Below are 25,867 nucleotides of genomic sequence, written 5' to 3' on the forward strand. Positions count from 1 at the left end.
GACCTCTGGCCACCAAGAATGTAGTCAGTGTGCGGGGAAGGCAAAACCAAGAAACTACTGAAATCAGGGAGTACAGTGTGAAGGATTTGTTTCATTTTGTGGATCAGTAACATCAGCTTCCTGAAGAACCTTTATTAAAATGGACTGTGAGGGACTTCCCTGACAGTCCAGTGGTTAAGACCTCGCCTTCCAGTGCAGGGGATGCGGGTTCAATCCCTGGTCAGGGAGCTAAGATCCCACATGCCTCTCAGCCACAAAAAAAACCCCCCAAAACATAAACCAGAAGCGATATCGTAACAAATTCAATAAAGACTTTAAAAAAAATAAAAAAAAATGGATTGTGAGAGTCATTAATTTAGGAGCAGTATCTGGTTTTAGATGCTGCAGTGGGGAAAAGCGTGTTTGGGTTGATGGAGGATCCGCAGGTCACTATGGAACAATCACTGATGGCCATATGTGATCCAGACACAAAGTAGTTTATTCCTGAGGGAACAGCCAGCCTAATGGATTGGGCAGAAGCCACTGTAAGGTCTGTTTATCCCTGAGAAAGAGGACTGTCTGCCGCCTCCAATAAATGCCAAGTGGAAGCAGATGATATGTTTTGTGTATAAGCCATGTGGGATTATCTTTATGATAATTGGGATATTCACTTGCTGAATGTGCCTGTTACCCAGTCCATGGTAAATGCTGTGATTAAGGGGAAACTCTTACGTGGGCACCCCATATAACCTTACTGCTGCAAAACCAGGGGACAGTTGGGGAAGCCTTATGTATTGGCTGCCTCAGCTTCCCCTCTGGATCTTATAAAGATGCTAATAAAAACATTAGGTTAGTTAAGAGAATGAGGAAAGGCAAAGGAGTCAGGGAACTGATCTTAGCAAGGTGGACATTTTTAAACAGTTACTAAGAAATAAGGTGAATAAAGCAAATATTGTTAGGAGCAAAACAAAGGAAATAGGGAAGAATCATGGAGTTCAACCCAGCAGAATGGAAGGCTTTAGATGGTTTTAAGAAATGGGATGAATAAAACAGACATTAGTGGGGTTAAAACAAAGCTTTTGTTACTGCACTACCCAAGGTTGGGCAGGCTGGAAAGACCTCCTTCTGATCCCCCAACATTAAAGGTCTCCAAAGAAGTCTGCTCTGTTTAGTTTGAAGAAATCTAAAAATCCAAATACTGAGATTGCAGTGAGAAACTTGACCAGCAAACGCTTGGGTCATTGGTTAGGCAGATTAAATGAGATAAAAATTAACAAAAAGGGACACTTTCCTGGCCGTCCAGTGGTTGGGATGCTGTGTTTCCACTGCAGGGGGTGTGGGTTTGATCCCTGGTCGGGGAACTAGGATCCCACATGCCTTGCGGCACAGCCAAAGAATAGAAAAAAAATTGACAAAAGGGCCAGGGTCCCTTGGCTCAGCCCACGAAGGGGGGACCCCAAAACCTTTTGCAGTAGAGTGGATAAAATGGTCAGAAGGTAGAGAAGTTCCCAGGATTTCTTGATAGGAGATCATCTTGCACTGTGGTACCAAAACCCACTGGTGAAACCTGATACAGCTGAGAACATAAAAATATAAGGGTTGATAGGATTATGAAAGTTGGAATGTTTAAACAGGCTTTAAGTTGTATCTTCTTTTTTTTTTTTTTTTTTGTACTATGCGGGCCTCTCACTGTTGTGGCCTCTCCCGTTGCGGAGCACAGGCTCCGGACACGCAGGCCCAGCAGCCATGGCTCACGGGCCCAGCTGCTCCGCAGCATGTAGGATCTTCCCGGACCGGGGCACGAACCCGTATCCCCTGCATCGGCAGGCGAACTCTCAACCACTGCGCCACCAGGGAAGCCCAAGTTGTGTCTTCTTTACCTGAGTGTTTTATAGGAATGGGTGTTATGTCTGTATGGGGACTGCTTCCCCTACCTAGTATTCTACAACCAAAATTTGTTCATATAAGCCCTAATGGAGGCTCTAGTTAAGAATGTAAGGTGAAAGTTTGTAGGAGAATGGTATATTTGATCAGACTTTTACCTGATTGTATAATGAAGATGGACATTGTATCTGGTTGGGGAATGTTTTCTCTACCTAGTGTTGTAAAACAGAAGGTTGTAAATCTACACTTCAAGCAATATTACTAATTGGACACGCTAAATGGGAACCAGTAAGGTGGCCCAAGCCCACCTAGCATAGAATAGAAGCTGGAGTGTTGGTATGGGAAAATTCTCTGTGTGATAACCCTGTGTGTACCTGAGTGCCTCCCAGCAACAGCTTCTAGGACTTTGGACTGGAGATTTCCAGTTGAAGGGTAGTTATTGGCTTCCTTTGGACATTAATGGAAACTGCCCGTATGACTAAAAGTCATAAAGTAATTTTGAAAAGAATCTTGATGTCTTGCATAATGTCTGATAAACACTCCAGTGGGGAGGACAGTGCCCAGAGAATTTCATAATAAAATGGCAATGGTTTACACAGGATCATACTGTCTGGGGCATGCGAGGAGGATATACTAAAGAATAGGGAGCCTCTTTTCCCTTAGGACTGACTCTGGAACTGTGTGAGGAGCTGCTGGATTATGTTGTCACTTGGAAGTGTCCTATAAACAGCTCATAACTGACCAAAAAAGAGCTGCTTGGTTTGTGAATGACAGTTGCAAGGTGAAGGGACAGCATCCTATTTTGAAGGCCACCACCGATAGAAGAAGGTAAAGACATTAGCTCACTGGGTTGAATTGCATGCTGTTTTCCTAGAGTAATGCAAGAATTGAACAGTGGTAAAAACCCCTGTGTTTGAGTTTTTACTGACTCATGGACAACGGCCTATGGCCAGACCATATGGTCAGGCAGAAGAGCAGTGGAAACATGGCCTGTTAAAGAGATGCCCTTATGGGGCATAGCCCTATGGGAATTACCGTGGGAATTTGAAGGGTGCATTAAAGTAGGGCTTTGTCGATGTCCACCAGGAGAAGCCCCTTCTAAGTTCAGAAGGTGATTAGAATCACCAGGCAGATACCCCTGTGTGCTCACTTGAGATGGCCATGTGGGTCCATGAAATGAGTGGATATGGGGGCATTGCAGCAATGCAGAAATGGGCTAAATCCAGACGTATTTCTCTTGTATCGTCTGAGGCACAAAATGACGGTAAGTATTAACAGAATAATGTTCTGTCTGCAAGCAAAAGAGACAGAGATGGCAGATGGCTAAGTGTCAGATTCCTCTGGGGGAAAGGCCTTGAATATCGCTAGTAAGTGAGACTGATGTTGGTAGACCTGGGGGGCTACAAATGAGTCCTGATAGGAATAGACACTGACTCTGGACCAGGCTTTACTTACTTGGTGGTAGAAATGTACAAGAGTGCTTTGAAACAACCGGAACAGATGATAATTGTACCAGTTTGGATGGCTGACCATCATCTCTTCAGACCAAGGAATATACTTTATAGCCCATCATGTCCAAGAGTGGGCAGAGAGGGAGCCTCCTTAGGGTACTAGTTTGATGGAGAACTAGAATGGGCAATTAAAACATTGGTTATCTAAAATGGGAGAGAAAAAGACATGAAGGGCTGGCTTATATACCATGAAAGTGTACTCATACTCAACATGGGGTGGGGCTAAAGGAGTGGCCCTACTGTATAGAGTCCTCTTTCTGGTGGGTCTGGGGAAGAGGGTGTGGAATGACTATGCAATTCTTACTCAGGGAGAAGTATTCTGGTGTAACAAGTATACTTTTTTCTTTCTTTCCCCTATTAACTTTCTTCCCCCTGCTTGATGCAGTGGTCATAGGACCAGGCCTGCAAATATAAGTGCTGGAAACATAGATGATTCCTAAGCAAGAAGCTAACTGTAATTTTAAATTTGGGTTCAAGATTCCTAAGTACCTGATGGGGTGGGTTGTGCCTTCACCCCATCTTGCAAAATTGAGGTAAACAGTGAATGCCACTATATTGCCTGGTGGTAAAAAGAGCCCAGGTAGTTCTGTAACTGTGTTACCTTACGCTAAATGAACTGTGGACTGAAGGGGGGGAGCTTGCTAAACTAGTGTTGCTCTTTGCTATCTAGACCAGCACAGTGGCTGAACCTGATGTTCCTTCCGAAGTTGAAAGAGTTTGGGTATACAGGGAGAGAAGGAGCAATAGTAGCTGAAGATAAAGAAACAAGTAAATGGGTTGTGTAGTGAGGGAAATCCAATAATAACACCTCAAAAGGGCTCAGAGTAGTCGATTATATCTCTTAATGCAGTTACACCAGATGACTGAAAGAGTGAAACCGTATGTTTGCCTAGACCACACCTGCATTTGGAACCTGACAAGATTAACTGGAAGCCTGCAAACCCGAGTGGCCTTACCTGAAAATTATTTTTCATACCGGATGATGATGGACTGGTCCAGTTATTAATGACTGAATGGGATTCTACAACATGCCAGTATCTTTTGAGTATATATATATTGGTCTCTGCCCCTGGCTCCTGGCACACAGCTCCTGAAACCCTTGTAACTTCCAAAGTGATAAGTATTTGGAGTGCCTTTTGTTCTAATATTTGGTCTTTGACCCTGATTCCTGATACACAGCTCCTACATCTCTTGGAATTTTCTGGGTGATAGGGGTGTCTTTTGACCTGATGGGGTGACTCTTGGTGGGCTCCTGGATAGCTTCAGGATTGGGGTGGGTCACCAGAAAGACCAAGCGGTGATTAGAAACTGGGAACTTTCAGCCCCACGCCCCCCATCTTACAGAAGAGGAGAGGGGCTAGAGATTGAGGTAGTAATTGATCATGCCCATGTGATGAAGCCTCCATAAAAATTTTCAAAGTATGGAGTTCAGAGAGCTTGTGAGTTGGTGAACACACCTACCAGGATGTATGCTGTGAGGGTGGTGCATCCCAACTCCATGGAGACAGAAGCTCCTGCACCAGACCCTTCTGGATCTCGCCCTGTGTATCTCTTCCTCTGGCTGTTCATCTGTGTCCTTTATCATATCGTTTGTCCAGTAAACATAAGTAAATGTTTTCCTGAGTTCTGTGAGCTGTTCTAGCAGGTGCTTGATTCCAAGGAGGGGGAACCTCCAATTTGTAGCCAACTCGGACAGAATTTGTGGGTAACATAGGGATCTACTGTTTGTGATTGGTGTAGGGGGCAGTCTTGTGGGACTGAGCCCTTAATTTGTGGGGTCTGCAGTAACTCCAGTTAGTGTCAGAGTTGAATTGCAGGATATCCAGCTGGTGTTGGAGAATTGGTTGGTGTGGGGGAAAAAACCCAAAAATATCTGGTGTCAGGAGCACTGTGTGTGTGAGTAAAGATAGAAGTGAATTTTTTCCTAGGCAGAACCTTACTTAGATACTGTCTTTTTAAAAAAGAGTTTATCGTTGGTTTACAATATTGTGTTAGTTTCAGGTGTACAGCAAAGTGATTCATTTATATATATACATATATCCATTCTTTTTCAGATTCTTTTCCCATGTAGGTTATTACAGAATATTGAGGACGAGTTCCCTATGCTATACAGTAGGTCCTTGGTGATCATCTATTTTATGTATAGTAGTGTGTATTTGTTAATCCCAAACTCCTAATTTATCCCTCCCCTCCATGTTTCCCCTTTGGTAACCATACATTTGTTTTCGAAGTGTGTGAGTCTTTCTGTTTTGTAAATAAGTTCATTTGTAGCTTTTTTTTTTTTTTAGATTCCACATATAAGTGATATCATATGATATTTGCCTTTCTCTCTCTGACTTGCTTCACTTTGTATGGTAATCTCTAGGTCCATCCATGTTGCTGCAAATGTCATTATTTCATTCTTTTTTATGGCTGAGTAATATTCTATTGTATATATTTACTACATCTTCTTTATCCATTCCTCTGTCAGTGGACATCTAGGTTGCTTCCGTGTCTTGGCTATTGTAAATAGTGCTGCAGTGAACATTGGGGTGCATGTATCTTTTCCAACTATGATTTTCTCTGGATATATGCCCAGTAGTGGGATTGCTGGGTCATATGGTAGTTCTAGTTTTAGTTTTATAAGGAACCTCCGTACTGTTCTCCATAGTGGTTGTGCCAGTTCATGGATACTGTCTTTTTTTTTTTTTTTGGGCCACACCACTCGGCTTGTGGGGTCTTAGTTCCCCGACCAGGGATGGAAGCTGGGCCTCACAGTTGAGAGCACCGAATCTTAACCACTGGACTGTCAGGGAATTCCCTAGATACTGTCTTTATGCTGCTTTTTTTAAAAAATAAATTTATTTATTATTTATTTTTGGCTGTGTTGGGTCTTAGCTGATGCACGTGAGCTTTTCTCTAGCTGCGGTGAGCAGGGGCTACTCTTCGTAGCGGTGCCTGGGCTTCTCATTGCGGTGGATTCTCTTGTTGCGGAGCATGGGCTGTAGGCATGCGGGCTTCAGTAGTTGTGGCACGTGGGCTCAGTAGTTGTGGCTCACAGGCTCTAGAGTGCAGGCTCAGTAGTTGTGGTGTGTGGGCTTAGGTGCTCCGTGGCATGTGGGATCTTCCCAGACCAGGGCTCAAACTCGTGTCCCCTGCATTGGCAGGCAGATTCTCAACCACTGTGCCACCAGGGAAGCCCTGTCTTTATGCTTCTATATGTCAGAAACTCTTTCAAATTTTATTTGGTAGTTTAAAACTTGACTGGATTCTCCGTGGCAGAGCTCTGTGTCACATTGTTCTGATTTTACACACACACACACACACACACACACTCAAACACACACACACACACACACACACACAGAAGATTGAAAGACCAGGTATGTTAGTCAACTTCTTGTTTTTTCAAGTAAGAACATTAGAACCCCTCTCCTCCAACAATTATTTGCTGTTATGGTCATTTCATGATAGCACCAAAAAATTAGGAAGTACATGATTTTTTTTTTTTAATTTTTATTTATCTATTTAGTTTTTCGGCCACGCAGCATGCAGGATCTTAGTTCCCCGACCGGAGATCGAACCCGTGCCCCCTGCAGTGGAACTGTGGAGTCTTAACCACTGGACCGCCAGGGAAGTCCCAGGAATACATGATTTTAGAGTTAAGGAAAATTCTGTAGATTAACTATATTTAGCTTTATGGAAAACTTGACCTTATTATTTTCGTTTTACTGTTGACTGCTGAAAACTTCATCATGGATTTGGGAACCACTGCTCTACTAGATTAATTGGAAGGAGATGGCAGATGACACTTAGCCACCTGCCATCTCTGTCTCTTTTGCTTGCAACAGAACATTATTCTCTCAATACTTACTGTCATTTTGTGCCTCAGAGGGTACAAGAGAAATACGTCTGGATGTCATGTGCATTTAGTTGTTACTTCTAGTTTCTTAGTCTCCTCTGTTCTCATAATAGTTACTGTTTAAGATTTGTCCACATTGTTCTTTGGAGTAGTTGTGAACAGATTAGTTCTTCAGCATAGGAAGAGGGCAGTTTATGTTGAATAACTCCAGGAAGTCTTTCAGATTTGCACATAACTTGAGCTTTAACCTCTTTAGCTGTTGCTTTGTGTGAGTGACATTGGTAAAATGTTTTCACGGTTAGTTACAGGTGGAGTTAGCCTCGATTCCTTCAAAGGTCCTGAGCTCACTACCAGTGACTTGCGTGATGTCAAGCAAAAACCGCAGAGCTTTGCCTATACTTCATATTTCTTTCCTAAAAGGGCAAATAATTTGTAGTATCCTTCCGTTCTACATTTTCAGTGATACTGGTAAGGACTGAGATACTCTTTGGAAAATATTCTTAGATTTTAGAAAGGTAATATGGTAGGGGAGTTGATTTGAGGATGTTTGTTTTTCTGAAAATGAACTCTTCAGCCTTCTATTGCATGTAGAGGATACAGGTTGTGAAGAAAACTGAGAGGCAGAAACATAACTTTGACATAACTTGATGCTTTTCAATTGGATAATCCAGCTGGGATGTGAAGAGAAGAATTCACTTTAATTGCTTCAAACCACAAGGTGGTGAACTGAAAATGAGTCCCTTTAAAAAAGGTACAGATTAGATTTCCCCTGTATTAAGGTCCCTCATATTTACCCCATTTGTTACTATCTACCCTTGTTTTATACCTCCTTCTTCCATTTTGTGTTCCATGATATTTTCACTGCATTTTATGGGGAAGTGAGATTGACTGCGGGGCGGAGCACAGTGAGATTGGCTGTGGGTTTAGAAACGTGGTTTACTCTGTCATCAAACCAAAGTAGGACTTCCCTTTCTTGGCTTCTAGGCCTCTTTAGGTAGGAATCAAGAGGAAACGCTTCTTGCTCTGCCTAATATCATCCTATCCCAGTTCTACACTCCAGAGTAAAGAAGAGCTTATTCCTGGGAAGATTCCCCATGCCTTCCTTGCCCTGACCCTCACATCCTCACCACCAACCAGTATCTGCTGTGAGACCATCAGCCCCAGGCTCATTATGCCCTTTATTCTTGTTCACACCAGTCTCCACAAGAAACTCAGGACTTACAGGTTAACTCTCTTCTCCATAGAAAGCCCCAGCCCTCTTCTTGGCTTTATTTTTGTCTTTAGTAGGCATCATCTTCTGACATGCTACATATTTTACTTTGTCTTTTCAATAGAATGTAAATGTCACGGGGGCATGGATTTTTATCTGTTCATTCATTGCTATAGATGAACAGCGACCAGCAGTAGGTACTCAAAACAGTGACCAGCAGTAGGTATTTGTTGAATGAATGCAGCAAATAATTGAATTAAAGAAAACCTTTTGAGGGAGATTAGGAGAAGCTCTCAAAGAAATTAAAGCAGTCCTTTCTCAATTGCTTCTCTAGTTTTTTTTGTTTTTTTAAAATTTTATTGGAGTATAGTTGATTTACAATGTTGTGTTAATTTTAGGTGTACAGCAAAGTGATTCAGTTATACATATTCATTCTTTTTCAGTTTCTTTACCCATATGGGTTATTACAGAATACTGAGTAGAGTTCTCTGTACTGTGCAGTAGGTCTTGGCTGGTTATCTGTTTTATATATGGTAGTGTGTGTGTGTTAATCCCAAGCTCCTAATTCATCCCCCCTGGCCCCTGCAATGTTTCCCCTTTACTTCTCTAGTTTTTTTTTTAATTTTATTTTTGGCTGCATTGGGTCTTCATTGCTGCGTGCGGGCTTTCTCTAGTTGTGGCAAGCAGGGGCTACTCTTTGTTACGGTGCGTGGGCTTCTTATTGCGGTGGCTTCTCTTGTTGCAGAGCACAGGCGCATGGGCTTCAGTAGTTGTGGCTCGCAGGCTTAGTTGCTCTGCAGCATGTGGGAACTTCCTGGACCAGGGAGCAAACCCGTGTCCGTTGCATTGACAGGCGGATTCTTAACCAGTGTACCAACAGGCAAGTCCCTCTAGTTTTTAAAATATCTTATTAGATGATTTCTTTTCAGCGTACCTCATTCCCCATAGTAAACATTTTGAGTGAATCAGTATATTATCTTAGCTAATTATTTGTATTTTAAGATCATCTTTTTAAAAAAAATAGAGGGCTTCCCTGGTGGCGCAGTGGTTGAGAGTCCGCCTGCCGATGCAGGGAACACGGGTTCGTGCCCCGGTCTGGGAAGATCCCACATGCCGCGGAGCGGCTGGGCCCGCAAGCCATGGCAGCTGAGCCTGCGCGTCCGGAGCCTGTGCTCCGCAATGGGAGAGCCACAACAGTGAGAGGCCCGCGTACCGCAATAAATAAAGAAATAAAGGGATGCTGCCAGATCATATCCTAATAAAAATAAAATTAAAAAAAAAAAATAGAGAAAAATTTCTGAATATAGGCATACTAAGTTACTACTAATTCTAACTCCCATCTCACTCTAGGATGTTTTGTTTAATTGTACCAAAATTTAGAAAAACTTCTGTGTGAACAATCTTTCATTTATTCTGATTGTCTTTGTTTTTATAGGACTTTGCAGCGTCTATTAGATATTTACTAAATATTAGTGAATAATCAGTTGCACAAAGTGTCATTATAGCTTGCAGCCATAGTTTGAGGGGTTTTTAATAGTCTACAACTTCATTCCAACCTGTACACCAGCCACCTATTTCTAAAGTTGGGATCCTTCAAAGGCATTTGGATGTCTTTCACGTACCCTATCTTTCTAGGCGCTAGCAGAAACACCAGTTTTATTCTTTAAAAGAAACAGACCCACTGGTAAATCCCTAAAGCACATTTAGGGGAACGGGGAATACACTGCTATGGTGTTTCCAAAATTCAATATCTGTTGTCCTTGGCTTGCATACTACTGTTATATCGAACTGTTTCACTTCCAACAATTATTTCAAAGCATATACAATATGCCTTTCTTGCATTGCATTAAGGATTTTAACATATTTCATCTTCTTTATCCTGGTCTGCCTGGGAAAGTGATAAACAGAAGATGTGAGCCCATGAAATTTATTGTAATCTTCAAGGCATTTTTGTTAGTTCAGAAAATAGCTGAAGAAGAAAGCCTATAATGAGAGGCTTAAGAAATCTTATCTAATACATATTTGGTAAAGATCACTTAGATCTCATTGTTAACACAAGTCTACACTGAATTATCTTGATGTTTTACATTGACCCCAGCATAATTTACCAACTTAAACTCCTTTGACACTGAGAGTGCCTGTCTTATCATACTTTCCCTAGCATTGATTATCATCATCTAAATTATTCTTTGCTAATTTGCTAGGGGAAAAATCATATTGTTTTAATTGCTTTTCTTTGTACAATTTGTTTGATTCTCTTAATGTTAACTTTGTCTTCACTGGTTCCCTTGCCCTGAATGGCACTCAATTTTAGATGTTAGAACCACTTGGAAAGAGGAGAGTAGTGTGCTCAGTATATCCCTAAGGAGTTTTACAACATTGACCTTCGCCCTTTTTGACAAGATCTTTCTGGGCAAGGGAACAATAATTAAGAGATGAAGAGAGCCAAACAAGGCTACTACTGGAAAGTGGTAAAGAAACCTAGGGTCATTTCACCTTGCTATAGACTCCCATACCTAAACCCAAATCCTGACTCTCCTTCCCAGTGAGCTATGTAGCCAAGGAGCTATCTAACAGTGTACTAGTATGTCTTGCTGCGTTTACCTAAGACTTCATTTTTAAAATCTTATTTTAGGGAATACACATAAATTATAAAAGAGCATATATTCTCATTAAAAGAAATCAAGCAATACAGAAGAGAATTAAATAGAAATAAAAGCACCCATTCCTTCTTCTACCCCTTCTATCCCACCCTCCTGTGGTACAAATAGGGATTTACAGGAATTTCATCCTGATAGTAGATATAATTTAGTGGCATTTTGGTGTCAGTGAGACTTTAGTTTAAGGTGATCCTGTAAACTCCAGGAGGGATTATATAAACTCCCCAAATGTCTGTTTTGTTCCATACTACTTAGTGCAGTGCCTGGCATATGGTAGATGTCAAATATTTGAGGACAGTTTCATTGTAAGGCGAGAAAAGGAAAAGAATTGAAAGAATCTTAACAGAGCATGTCTGACCATCAGGTTTTGGGGTATTAGATTTCTGGAGAAGCGCAAGGGTTCTCAGCACGGGCTGCATGTTAGACTATCACTTGGAGAGCCTTAGCAAAATACCAGTGCTTAGGTCTCACACCCCAGTGATTCTGCTTTGATTGGTCTGGATGAGACCCCAGCATCAGTGTGTTAGAATCTTCCCTGGTAATGCTGATGTGCAGCAGTGGTGAAGAACTACTGAACCATAAACAGTTGTTGCTTACTGAATGTTAATTGAGGAGATCTGTGCTTTACTTAATTCTTTAAAAGTCCTTTATGCTTTGGAGGACACTTTTATTTTTATAGAGATTATTGTCCTAATTGTGTTTTGTTATATTAAAAATATTTGCATTTCCTTATATACAACATATATAGTAAGCATATGGATAATCAAAGAATTACTTAATTACTTGTACATTAAGATAATCATTAGGCTTCCTGATGCTAGAAAATATATTTCCCTCATCTTAGGACCATGACATTTTATATGATATACTTTCTTTTTTAAAGGCCCTTTAATCATAATGGAAAACTAGCATTTAAGCAGTAGAGAAAACAAATCATATTAAGGAGCTTAGCAAAAATGTTTTTAAAAAAATCTGAATGCATTTGTATGATGTTTTCTTTTCTATGCCAAACTAAATGACTCAACTTGTTTATTCTGTGTTACTCCAGTCATCAGAAATGTTAAGATATTCAGCTGATGCAAATAAAAAATAAAAGCAATTTAGGGACTTCCCTGGTGGCCCAGTGGATAAGACTTGGCACTCCCAATGCAGGGGGCCCATGTTCGAACCCTGGTTGGGGAGCTAGATCCCGCATGCTGCAACAAAGATCCTGTGTGCTGCAACTGAGACCCGGTGCAGTCTAAATAAATAAATAAATATTAAAAAAATAAAAGCAATTTAAGTAAGTAGATTCCATCCAAATTATTAATTTCATGTTTGGGACAAAAACCAGAGGAACAGAATATTTAATGTAAGCTTTCTTTACCATGCTGTAAACCTGTTTTTTTTAAAGTGTGTATTCTTTACCTTTCCTTCTCTTGCCCTTCCCCAACTTTTCCCCAAAAAGGAGACTGTAACTGTGTTGTTTGTAATAAACTTAAATGCCGGAATAACTGTCAGAATAACTAGTAGTGATGAGTAGTTTTAAGGTTAAACCATAAACAGTGCAACATTAATGAAGTGTGGTGTAAATAAATTTGTAGCTAAACACTTCTTAACTTTGGCTTTCTATTATATATATATATATATATATATATATATATATATATTTTTTTTTTTGGCGCTACACGGGCCTCTCACGTTTGTGGCCTCTCCTGTTGCGGAGCGCAGGCTCCGGATGCGCAGGCTCAGGGCCATGGCTCACGGGCCCAGCCGCTCTGCAGCATGTGGGATCTTCCCGGACCGGGGCACGAACCCCTGTCCCCTGCATCAGCAGGCGGACTCTCAACCACTGCGCCACCAGGGAAGCCCTTTCTTATATATTTTTATTTTTTGTATATCCATTTCAAAACCACTATGACATCTTAGTTATATAATCAAAATCTTGGCAGGTTGCAGCAGGAAAAGCATAGCCAACTCTGAGCATAATTATGCTTATTTGAGGAAATATTAGACTTGGTGCCAGGTTAAACTATATGGGTGTTAAGAGATAATAATGAGAAACCCAACTAATGCTTGGCTTTGATTAGACCTTCCTTCTCTGCCAATAACGTAAGTGATGACAGTTTATATTAAATTTAATATCTATTCACTCCCCAAAATATAATAACTTAATAATTATAATAAAATATAGTCTATCCAAATATAAAATAGTCTGATAAGAAGATGTGAACCCAGTTCATAGTCAGAAAATGCTCACTAATGATGATGGAAAGTATCTTAGCTTTCTGTATATTTTCATGTATAAGCAACAGCCTTTGTTCTGCTATTGCTGAATTATTTTTTATTCTAAATGGAAAAAACATTAAAAACATGGGATTAATATGCTGTGGTTTTGTACTGCTTGCTAAAAATTCAGCTGTTCATTGGCTTGATATTTGAAGGCCAGACACTGGCTTCGAAAAATGCAATTTACTGTTTCATAGATCAGTCCAAAAACTAAATCTAGTATGTGTGTTCCACTATCTTTCTGAGGTATACTACTGATTAGGAATGCAAAATACATCTAATTATTATTTTTTCCTTTGTCTAGTGTCATAATTAATCTGATTGGGTCAGTTTAGAGCATTATTCTGAAAACATTCTGTAAGAACAATTCTAGTCTCTTAGAAAAGTAACAATTAAAATCTTGTTTCCTAGTCACATTCTGGGCTAAAGATAGATTTTATGTGTGAGTTTATTTTTAAATAATACTTTCCCATGATAAACTATTAAAACAGTACAAAAGCATATAAAATGGAAAAGTAACAAGTTCCTTGTTCCACCTAAGGAAAATTCACTGTTAACTGTTTCTTGGGTGTACTTCCACAGAGTTTTACACATCTTTTCCCTTTTCTTTAGAAACACCTCCCCACCACAAAGCTGTACTATGCACTATGTATAAATATCTGTTATTCTTTTATTTTTTAATTGAAATATAATTGATTTACAATATTATGTTAGTTTCAGGTGTGCTACATAGTGATTTCACATTTGCATGCATTTTTTAAAATTTGCATGCATTATGAAGTGATCACCATGATTAGTCTGGTGTCATGATAACCATCTGTCTCCGTACAAAGTTATTACAATATTATTGACCATATTCCTTATGCTATTCTTTTTACTGGCTGCAGAGATTTCCATTATGTGGAACTTCCATAAGTTATTTAACTGATCCCATTTTATTGAACATTTAGATTTCTTTTTATTTTATGATTTTGCTATTACAGTAACTTCCTGGTAGATATCTCTTAATAATTATATGACTCTCTGTAGGATAGAATTCTTAGGTTATTCTAAAACATCATATCTTGTGATATAGGTTTATACCTCAATAATTTGACCAAATCTTTGGTGGGCTGCCTTGTTATTGGCATCTTTCTCATGAAATTGGAATTCAGAAACAATATTTAATTTATTACTTTAATAAGCTAATTTAGGGGAGTAGTTCCAATTAATTAATTAAGATTTTACCTTGGGAAGTGGATTATGCCTGTGTGTACAAAAGGTAAATACTTAGAAAAGGTGAGAGTGCTGGACCATCATTCTATTTCAAATCTAGTATTATATAATCTACTATTTACACACTGACCTGTAGTCTAAGCATTTTATTTATATGCTTTTAATCATCTGAGCAATCCATTGAGGTAGGTACTAGTATCCTCATTTAATGGTAGATGAGACTGAAGTTTAGAGAGGTTAAATGACTTGCCCCAGGTACCAGAACTGGGTGTGCAAAAACTCTATTCTTAAAGGTAGCTGTAGAATTCATATTTCTTGTTTTGTTGTTGTAGTCCCCACAATGAAGCAATGTTTTCAGTCATTCAGAACCCAGGGAAAGATGATGGAAGAAAATAAGATATGCCTCTTATTCTTGAAAATTAGTGCTCCCATTTTCCTACCACATCCAACTTTTTGGATTCATACAAAAAGTGTTGTACAGTGTAAATAAGTAATGCAATTGAAGGATGAAACCTTAATTTGGAATAGCATTATGCTTCATGCTGTAATACAAGCTTTTGAGAATAGGCTGAACTGTGAACTTCAACGATAACAAAATTTCTGATAAAGGGGCCCTTTGCAAAAAGTTAAAAGATACTAACATATTATATATCCAGTAGTTTGGGTATGACAATGTTTTATGTATTTTCCAGCATAATTTGCCCTTTTGTGAATGGAAATCCCTGTTTTGCTAATTAGAGTGTATCCAGTGTAATTTACTTTAAAAAATATACTCAGGATTATCATTTCGCTCATTATAGTACTGTGATTTATTTATTTATTATATATTTGTTTTTGGCTACGCTGGTTCTTCATTGCCGTGCACGGGCTTTCTCTAGTTGCGGTGAGCGGGGGCTACTCTTCGTTGCAGTGAGCGGGCTTCTCATTGCGGTGGCTTCTCTTGTTGCGGAGCACGGGCTCTAGGCGCGAGGGCTCAGTAGTTGTGGCGCATGGGCTTAGTTGCTCTGCATCAGGTAGGATCTTCCCAGACCAGGGCTCGAACCCATGTACCTTGCATTGGCAGGCGGATTCTTTTTAGTGGGGAAAGAGGAGAGAGGGGAGGAGAGGGGAAGGGAAGGGACGAGAGGAGGGAAGGAGGGAGGAAAAAAAAGTGTCTCCAGCAGGCGGATTCTTAACCACTGTGCCACCAGGGATGTCCTAGTACTGTGATTTAACAGGCTGATTATCTTAAGTACTCTTGGAGTATACTAAAGACAGGGATCCCAAAACAACTCAAAATTCTGTCTGCTTTTAGGTTTACTTTTCCTTTATCACTAACAGCTTTATACCAAAAGCTATCTCAAAACAGCAGATATTCAAAAACAAATAAGATGGATGATGACTCAAAAGTGTACATATATGACTGGGCAGAAGAAAACTTCAACATCTCCATTGCTACAGAACTTCTTTGCAATTAGCTTGCAGAACTTGATTCTCCTCAAACTGTTGTGATTGCTCTGCATATCCTATAAATTATTTACACCCTGATGGTACAAAATGGCTACATTAATGGCACCTCTGGCTCCACATGGTATCAAGAACTTTAATAATTCATCTTTTATTACAGCTACATCCCTGTAGATTAGCATGAGTGGGAACTGAGTATAACACTGAGCTACTAAGTAAGGCCTTCGCTGAGAGACCTTTACTCTCCAGACATCGTATCCATAAATATTCAGATATTAGTCTTGTTAAAAAATAAAGATTATTGACTGTTAAAAAGCTAGACTCTTTAGGTTGTGTTTGTCAAGCATTAGATTACTTCAACTATTAAGTGCATTTTAAGGATATTTCAAGGGGAAGATCTTTGAAAGACATTCTCCATTTCAGGACTTGAACTTAGAAAACAAAAACAGATAAACTAGCATTAGTTTATGTGAACTAAATGAAATTAATGACTGGCCACTGGCAAGAATAGAGACTTTCATTTTGAAAATTATTCAAATTCTTAATATAAAAGTTTTACATCTGATATTTGAAGGCTTCAAATTTATCTTTTTCAGCCTTTTTGGACTACTTTAAAAAAATAAATCGGAAATTTCTTATGGAGAGCAGGAGTGTGTCTGTGTACCTTCGTATACCCATGTCATATTAAATGCCAGAGTGAAATCTAGATAGAAAAGAAAGTTAATTTACACATTTTTCAGTGAAGGATAGTAGTTGAGTTGATGTTGAATTTATGTTTACCATTTTGAAGTGACTCCACAGAGTACTACAAATGTTGCTTTCAAAAAAGACAAAAAGGGGCTTCCCTGGTGGCACAGTGGTTGAGAGTCCGCCTGCCGATGCAGGGATGCGGGTTCGTGCCCCGGTCCGGGAAGATAGCACGTGCCGCGGAGTGGCTGGGCCCGTGAGCCATGGCTGCTGAGCCTGCACGTCCAGAGCCTGTGCTCCGCAATGGGAGAGGCCACAGCAGTGAGAGGCCCGCGTACCGGGGAAAAAAAAAAAAAAAAAAGACAAAAAGGTTACTAAAGTTGACAGTGGTTGTAACCTTAGCACTTAGCACAGTGTCTGGCACATGGTTCAATAAATGCTTATTGCATGAATACCTGGTGATCAGATCAATCCATATAATTCTAGTTACACATCTGGTATTTTGAGAAAACAGCTATATGATTTATACTAGTTGCTTTCTATGATAGTACCACTTTGGGAGTGTATTTCAGCTCATTGTTAGTGTTTTTTAATCTGTTCAACGTGGATTTGTTGCAGAAAAGTCCAGAGAGTCTCATTATATGTGGTTCCGACCTGTGAGGCATATATTCTTTTTTTTTCTGAAATTAATTAATTAATTTTTGGCTGCGTTGGGTCTGTGTTGCTGCGCGTGGGCTTTCTCTAGTTGCGGCAACCGGGGGCTACTCTTCATTACCATGTGCAGGCTTCTTATTGCGGTGGCTTCTCTTGTTGTGGAGCATGGGATCCAGGCGTGTGGGCTTCAGAAGTTGTGGCACGTGGGCTTAGTAGTTGTGGCTCACGGGCTCTAGAGCACAGGCTCAGCAGTTGTGGCAGGCGGGCTTAGCTGCTCCGCGGCATGTGGGATCCTCCTAGACCAGGGCTCAAACCCGTGTCCCCTGCATTGGCAGGCGTATTCTTTTTTATTTATTTATTTATTTATTTATTTATTTTTTGCTGTACGCGGGCCTCTCACCGTTGTGGCCTCTCCTGTTGCGGAGCACAGGCTCCGGACGCGCAGGCTCAGCGGCCATGGCTCACGGGCCCAGCCGCTCCGTGGCATGTGGGATCCTCCCGGACTGGGGCATGAACCCGTGTCCCCTGCATCGGCAGGCGTATTCTTAACCACAGAACCACCAGGGAAGCCCGAGGCATATATTCTTTTTTTTAAAAAAATTATTTATTTATTTTATTTATTTTTGGCTGCATTGAGTCTTCGTTGCTGCGCCCAGACTTTCTCTAGTTGTGGCAAACAGGGGCTACTCTGTGGCAGTGCACAGGCTTCTCATTGCAGTGGCTTCTCTTGTTGTGGAGCATGGGCTCTAGGTGTGCGGGCTTCAGTAGTTGTGTCACGTGGGCTCAGTAGTTGCGGTTAGCAGGCTCTAGAGCGCAGGCTTAGTACTTGTGGTGCACGGACTTAGTTGCTCCGTGGCATGTGGGATTTTCCCGGAGCAGGGCTGGAACCCGTGTCCCCTGCATTGGCAGGCGGATTCTTAACCACTGCGCCACCAGGGAAGCCCTGAAGCGTATATTCTTAAGACAGCATTAGTCTGTAGAGAGGCTCCAAATTATTTCAGGTATCTTTTGGATTCCATCAAAAAGCGTTAGAGGTTTTTCAAACACACAGAGAAAATTATTCTTTCACCCAGTAGAGACAGTGGACAGTTTTCACTGATCCTGAATATATAGTGGTTTATACTATGTATAAGTTAAGTTTAATCTGATTGCTTTTGATTTCTTTAATAATGGTTTTCTTTAAAACTGATTGTCTGGTCATCATTGACATCCATGAGAGAAATATAGGGGATAGTACAATCAAAAGTTATACTGCCAAGGAGGTTAGGGTTTGGAAAGGCATTAGAGGCACTGATTAAAATGAAAGCCCTTAATCTGTAAAAGGAAAATTCCAGAAAGCATGAGATGTAGAAGTAAATGATGCTGTGGTAGCCTACTATACAGATGATATTAGCTCTCTGTTTGCCAGACCAGCCACCTTGCAGTAGAATATGGAGTATCTAACTTAAATTAGAGAAGTCGCATTTCTCCTTAAGTTGAAACACCACAGTAAATAAACATCTTTTCACTCGTGTGAAATTCTGTGTTTGTTGTTCGGTAGCAAGTGTGAATTGGATGACAGTGTCTGCATATAAGATTTTTATGTGGAGTGAATTCATGTTTTTCTCTCTTAACATTTCCCAACACACCCCTCCATTCATGAGTGTCCTTGAGCTGATACCTGGTGCCATATATCTTAGAATAAAGGTTTTAGAACTGTGTGAAAAAGTGGCAGTTTGATCTAGCCTTAGTTATATTATGGTGTAAATTAAGCTCTTAAATGAAAGTGGCTAGGTTTTACAGATGGACAGACATGAAACTAGCTGAGAACAAATTGTGCTGTGATAGAGACAGCGTTCAAAACTGCATGCATCTGTCAACTGCCCGTGGTGGTACAGTGAGATAAAGTGATCTGTAATGTTTCTCTAGTGTATCCCTATTGCTAGCCATATTGTAATGTGTAATACATCTCTTGGGCAGACAGCTTGTGTGGGCTAGATTCCACCTCAGTCTTGAAAAGATGCCAGAAAGCAGCAAGGTGAATTTTTAAGCCTATTTAAATATTTAGACTCATGACTAATTTGAGTGAAATCTGTGCTGTATCTAATAAACTACTCATTAGAAGTGAGATGGAATTTCAAATTTTTCACTTCCTCACTTATTAGCTGTGTGACCTTGGCTTGACAAATTATTAATCTCTGTCTGTTTCTGGTATTTGCCTCATAAAGTTGTTGTGTGGACTTAGGCAGATTTATATGTATAAAGTGCATAGAAGAGTGCCTGGCACTTAATAAATGTTAGCTCCTGCCGCCACCACCACCATCATCATTAACGTAACTTGGAGTGAGATGAATTTCCCTTCCCTGAAGCTAGATTGCTTTTTTTGCTTTTAAGGAAGACTACATCTCTATCAAGGATGTGGTCAACCCCAATTCTAATACATAAGCTCACTGTCTTGACTTGTGAAATCTAATCCATCTTCAAGTTTATCTACAGCTAAAGTGTAATATGTATTATATATTATGTAAAGTATATATTACTTTAAAAGTATATATTACTTTATATTATGTTACTTTAAAAGTATATATTTCTTTCAAAAGTATGTGAAGCATACTGCATTATAATAAAGTGTAACATAATCACTGGAAGGGATAAAGAAACCATAATATCTCTGTGGAATGATCTACAAGATATGTTAAGTGAAAAAACCAAGGGGCAAAATAATGTGTAAATTATTCTACCATTTGTGTAAAACTTTTCTGGTACATGCATAAAGTATCTGACAGGCTGTAAAAGAAATGGTATATTTTCACTTGTTGCTGTTGGGGAGGGAAATTGGATGGCTGGAGACAAGGGTGGGAGACTTTTTACTGTATATCCTTTTATACTTTTTGATTATTGAACCATGTGAATGTATTTCTTAGTAAAAACAAAAACAAAAAACCCTATAAAAAGGAGAAAGTAAAAGAGCTATTTTGAAATCTACATAAATTTTTATTCATACATTATAAACATTTCTTTTTATCTGTACTACTTAAATTCACATTTGATAGGGCATTTAGATTCCTATTTTTGTTTTTTTTTTTTCCTTTAAGTGTGCTTTCTAGGGCTAAACTAAGAATGATCTCTTATCCTCCATTTAGGGATTTGAGTCATAATCGGTTGTCTAACTGGAACATAAGCTTGGAATCTCAAACATTACAAGAAGTGTAAGTTATTTTTATTTATTTAAACTTACATTAAATTCTTTGAGGTGATTTGATGAATTATGAATTTCAGGATGTTTAATGCAAAAATGTCAAAAAATTGAAGGAAAGAAAACTTTAGATTAAAACATGTTTAAAAGCCTAAACTTGTCTTTGGCTTTGTTAGTATCACAAACTCTCTGGGTATTATGCCATTGCATTGGTGATTTCAAGTTGTAAACTGCGTAGAAATACTGTTCTACTTCCTTGGGGCCTAAAATAAGATTTCCCCTCTTCAGAGTGAATATATTTTATTTTTTGCCAGAGTTTCAGCCAGTGAAACTCTGTATTGTGTAAATTTTTTTTTTTTAATGTTTTGACTTGTCTAAGGTGGAAGCATCATGTCTGAAGTAGGTTTATATGAAATACAATATTTTTGGTATCACCTGGAATATGGTAGTTAATATAATTCAGTTTTCCTCTTCATTGAAGTTTTTCTTTTAGTACTGAGATGTATTATTATGTAGTTTCTGGAGAGAAGTTTCTAAAATATTATTAATATCAGTTATTGCATTGTGGTATTCCCAGAGGCACAACTGTTGAGGCCTGTTTACCTCTATACTAAACACCCTCAGAATCCTCAGATGAATTTTTCTTTTGAATTTCTTTCTGACAAGGGGTACTTTGTGCTCTCATTTGTTCTGCATTCTCTCCTTCCCTGCCTCAAATTGGCTGCCCCTAATCTGCTGTGGACTGAATGAACAATTGACAAGCTTATTAGCTGAAAGCGTAGGTCCTGAGGAAAGGAAAATGCTTAGTGGGAAGTGCATGGCCTTATTATTTATTACATGGACTTTGTAACTTCAGTTGATTACTTGGAGGCCTTTTACTTCTGGCTTCTTTTCTGTATTCTAGATTGTTGAGGTTGTTCAGTGATTGAAAAACAGGTTGGTGAAATGTGATTGCATTAGATTTGCTACTAAAACAATTGAGATAATCTTTTAGGTCTGTAGTCTCAAGCAACTTTCCCTAACTTTGAGTAACAAAAAAATGTGTGTGTGCGTGTGTATTTTAAAAATTTATTTAATTAACTTATATATAAATTTATTTTATTTATTATAAATAAATATATATAGAGAGATATGAATTATTCTTTGTTTAAGAAGGACTTAAATTAGCAGTCATAATAGTAACTATTCAAATAACCTTGCTGGGATTAAAAATATTTAATGTGCAAAATATTTCCTAACCTTTCTAATATTGGTATCAAATCATAGATCTATACCATGAAAACATTTTTTTATTAAAATCTCTAATTTCTCAGTAGAAAATATTTAGTCTAACTCATTCTGGGTCATAGGCTTTTTTCAGATTTGGCATTTATCCTAAAGAATATGTACTAGCCAGAAACTAGAACTCGAGGTAGCATTTCCCTCACTAAATTTTTATATCTATTTTTCCCCCTACTCAGGAAAATGAATTATAATGAGCTAACTGAAATTCCATATTTTGGAGAACCAACCACTAATATTACTCTTCTCTCATTGTAAGTAAATAAAATTTCAGGTCTTTTACTTAAATTATGCATAGTACACAGTTTTTTTTGTTTTTGTTTTAGGTACCCTTGTTGTTGATCCTAATTATTTAACATTTTTGTGGTTTAGGGTGGATCACTGGCAATAGCTTTAATATAATCTTTGTTTTATAGAGTCCATAATGTAATCCCAGAAATAAATGCAGAAGCGTTCCAGTTTTATCCTGCTCTCGAGAGTTTAGATCTCAGCTCAAATATAATATCAGAAGTCAAGACATCTTCATTTCCTCGAATGCAGCTTAAATACCTGTAAGTAAAATAGAGTTTAAACTAGATTTAATTTGAAGTGCATGTTTATTATTCATTGATATTTATCTTCCCAGATATGTCTTATTTATTGTGATTTTGATATGCTTATGTGAAACAAACCTAGGTTAGATTTTTTTGTTTTTTTTTCTTCCCTTAAAGAGTACACTATTTTCAGAAAATATTAAGTATCCAGGGTAATTTTTGAGATTTAATTCTGGATTATGTTTTACTAACAGTCATGTAAAAGGTAAATGGGAGTAGTTTGTTAAACAGTGCTTAACCTGTGTAATGGTGGTGATAATTAGCGTGAGTGCTAGTGTTTTACAGTTTACAAAGCACATTCACATATACTGTTTCAACCCAAATGAAGTAGGTATTATCCTTATTTTGTACTTGAAGAAACAAAGCAGTTAAATGATTTGTAAAGTTGCATACGGTTGCTAAGTGGTAGAGCTGGGGCTTAGTCATAGACTTGAGGCAGCTTTACAGTGGTAGAATGTTTAGTTTCACTGAATTTTTGTTGTTGTTATCTTATTCATTTTAGGAATTTGAGCAATAATAGGATAACCATCTTGGAGGCTGGTTGCTTCAATAATTTGTCAAGTTCCTTATTAGTGGTAAAGTTAAACAGGAATAGAATTAGCATGATTCCACCCAAGATCTTCAAGCTACCTCACCTCCAATTCTTGTGAGTAACTAAATAGATGGATTATAAGAAGATTGTTTTTTCTTATATGTCTGTTTCTTTTTATTATTATTAGGGCAAATCAGCAAACCAATTTTTTGACTGTAAAACTATTTCTGTTAAAGGGAACTTAAAAGAAACAGGATTAAAGTTGTGGAAGGTCTCACATTCCAAGGTCTAGACTCCTTAAGATCTTTGAAAATGCAGCGGAATGGAATTAGCAAACTCAAGGATGGAGCTTTTTTTGGCTTGGATAACATGGAAGAATTGTAAGTACTATGAACTAGAATAGGAGATTGTTAGGAAGGGAGTCTGGGGCTTTTCAGTGCCGAACAGCTAGGATAGTAGCTTTAATTATAACAAAGTATTTTAGCTCTTCCTCCCTTCTCTTATGTGAAATAAATTAAGATTTAAGCTTTGTTATCTAACTGGTATTTTTGTCATCATTCTTCCAAACATTTCATCTGAAAAGTTTATATTCCCTTAATGTTTGACTGATGAAAATTATTAGGATTTATCCAGAACAGGTATACTCTATCTCTTGGTGAGTTGATTTTATAGATATGATATTTTAGAGAGTCTTACAGGCTTCTTGCACTAAATCTTAAGAAACATGTACATATTTATGAATAGAATTTGTCTGCTCACTTGGGTTGAGCAATGGTATATGCCTCTCTGTGCAAGACTTAATGAAGATTTTTGGAATCTTCTCATTGCATGCCTCGTTGTTGTTTTTTTTCTTAAAGATTTAATTTTGTTTATTTTTGGCTGCGTTAGGTCTTTGTTGCTGCACGCGGGCTTTCTCTAGTTGTGGTGAGTGGGGGCTACTCTTTGTTGTGGTGTGCAGGCTTCTCATTGCGGTGGCTTCTCTTGTTGCGGAGCACGGGCTCTAGGCATGTGGTCTTCAGTAGCTGTGGCTCACAGGCTCTAGAGCACAGGCTCAGTAGTTGTGCACGGGCGTAGTTGCTCTGCAGCATGTGGGATCTTCCTGGACCAGGGCTCGAACCCGTGTCCCCTGCATTGGCAGGCGGATTCTTAACCACTGTGCCACCAGGGAAGTCCTGCATGCCTTGTTTTGAAACATATTCCCTCCTTTCTTTAATTCTGCAGAGAACTGGAGCATAATAACCTTACAGAAGTGAACAAGGGGTGGTTGTATGGCTTGCGAATGTTACAACAGCTCTATGTGAGCCAGAATGCTGTTGAAAGAATCAGCCCTGATGCATGGGAGTTCTGCCAAAGACTGTCTGAACTGTAAGTGTGAGATGGCATTTCAGTGGAAGCTGTGAGACTAGAGCAGATTGAATAAGTCATTCCCATGGCCAGTAATGAGATCTAATATCCCTCTTTATTAGAAGTTTGAAAGCCCTAAATTTATCATGTAAGTAGAATAAGAATATGAAAGTTGAACTAGAAGAGAGTGAATTTTTTACCTTCCATGTTTCCTGTTTTTAGTGATTTGTCCTATAACCAGTTGACCCGCCTGGATGAATCTGCCTTTGTGGGTCTGAGCTTACTGGAGAGATTGAACTTAGGGGACAACAGAGTCACTCACATTGCTGATGGTGTATTTAGGTTTCTTTCCAATCTTCAGACACTGTAAGTATATCTCTCCTTTTTGGGGATTTTTTTTTTTTAACTAATTTTTTTAAAGCACTAAAGCAAAACAGCTAATCAGTGTACATATTATGTATGTTAATATTTTGCAGTTCTTCTCTCCTATGCCTTGGGGCAAGACAGTCTTGCTTATCTCTATCCCTATATGTAAATTTTATGTATCTCTAGCCATTTCAGTTTGTACTTTAATTCTGAGTTAACTAAACAACAAAGCATCTCTTATTGTGCCAGTTACTGTGGAATAAAACACAGTTGCTAGTGTCAGGAATGCACATTTTCTTACTCCTCTGACCTAGAACTACCAGTAGTGTACCAGATCTACCACTTCTCATTCAAAAGGATGCAGGACATATAGTGGGAACAGCTCTGGCAGGAAACCTCTTCACTGTTACCAGTTTGCTGCATGACTTTGGACAAATAAAACTAACATTTATTAATGATCTGATATGTGCCAGGTGCATTCAGAGTACTGGGATATTATTGCTCTTTTCCATACTGGGGGACTGAGGTTCAGAGAGATTAAATGATTTGTTTAAAGTCATATACCTTGTAAATGTTTGGGCCAGGATTAGAACCCAGGTCTTTTCCCAGGTCTTTTTTATGCTAAAGCTCATGTGCTTTTTAAAAAAAAATAAATTTATTTATTTATTTATTATTTATGTATTTTTGGCTCTGTTGGGTCTTTGTTGCTGCATGCAGGCTTTCTCTAGCTGCTGTGAGCGGGAGCTACTGTTTGTTGCGGTGCACGGGCTCCTCATTGTGGTGACTTCTCTTGTTGCGGAGCATGGGCTCTAGGCGTGTGGGCTTCAGTAGTTGTGGCACTTGGGCTCAGTAGTTGCCGTGGGCTTGCTCTAGAGCGCAGGCTCAGTAGTCGTGGCGTATGGGCTTAGTTGCTCCACAGCATGTGGGATCTTCCCGGACCAGGGCTCGAACCCATGTCCCCTGCATTGGCAGGTGGATGCTTAATCACTGCGCCAGCAGGGAAGTCCCTCATGTGCTTTTCATTTTACTGTCAGATGGACAAAATTACTTAGCCTTTCCTGGTTTTTTTTTTTGTTTTTTGTTTTTTTTATGTCCAGTGAAGGATGGATATAGGATTAGATGGTTGCAAAAGGCAGTTTCAACTCTAAACTTCTGTTGTTCTGTAAGTTGAATGTTTTACCCTGATCATGGAATATAATTGAATGAAGAGGTATTTTAATG

The 25,867-nt window shown here is 39.0% G+C and overlaps 1 protein-coding gene across 4 annotated transcripts in view; it reads left to right on the forward strand.

The window, feature by feature from the left end:
- Positions 1–25,867, forward strand: part of LRIG2 (leucine rich repeats and immunoglobulin like domains 2) — a 63,504-nt gene that overhangs the window by 11,643 nt on the left and 25,994 nt on the right. For all 4 annotated transcript variants that reach the window (XM_027090926.1, XM_027090925.1, XM_027090928.1 and 1 more), the window contains 7 exons: positions 20,478–20,543; positions 21,991–22,065; positions 22,228–22,362; positions 22,907–23,050; positions 23,173–23,316; positions 24,158–24,301; positions 24,503–24,646. In XM_027090926.1, the coding sequence (XP_026946727.1) occupies positions 20,478–20,543; positions 21,991–22,065; positions 22,228–22,362; positions 22,907–23,050; positions 23,173–23,316; positions 24,158–24,301; positions 24,503–24,646 (852 nt within the window). The remainder of the gene's footprint in view (positions 1–20,477; positions 20,544–21,990; positions 22,066–22,227; positions 22,363–22,906; positions 23,051–23,172; positions 23,317–24,157; positions 24,302–24,502; positions 24,647–25,867) is intronic.

The sequence above is a fragment of the Aethalodelphis obliquidens genome, unplaced genomic scaffold (genome assembly GCF_003676395.1).
Source record: "Aethalodelphis obliquidens isolate GAN/ISIS:26980383/991018 unplaced genomic scaffold, ASM367639v1 scaffold70, whole genome shotgun sequence".
In the NCBI taxonomy this organism is placed as follows: domain Eukaryota; kingdom Metazoa; phylum Chordata; class Mammalia; order Artiodactyla; family Delphinidae; genus Aethalodelphis; species Aethalodelphis obliquidens.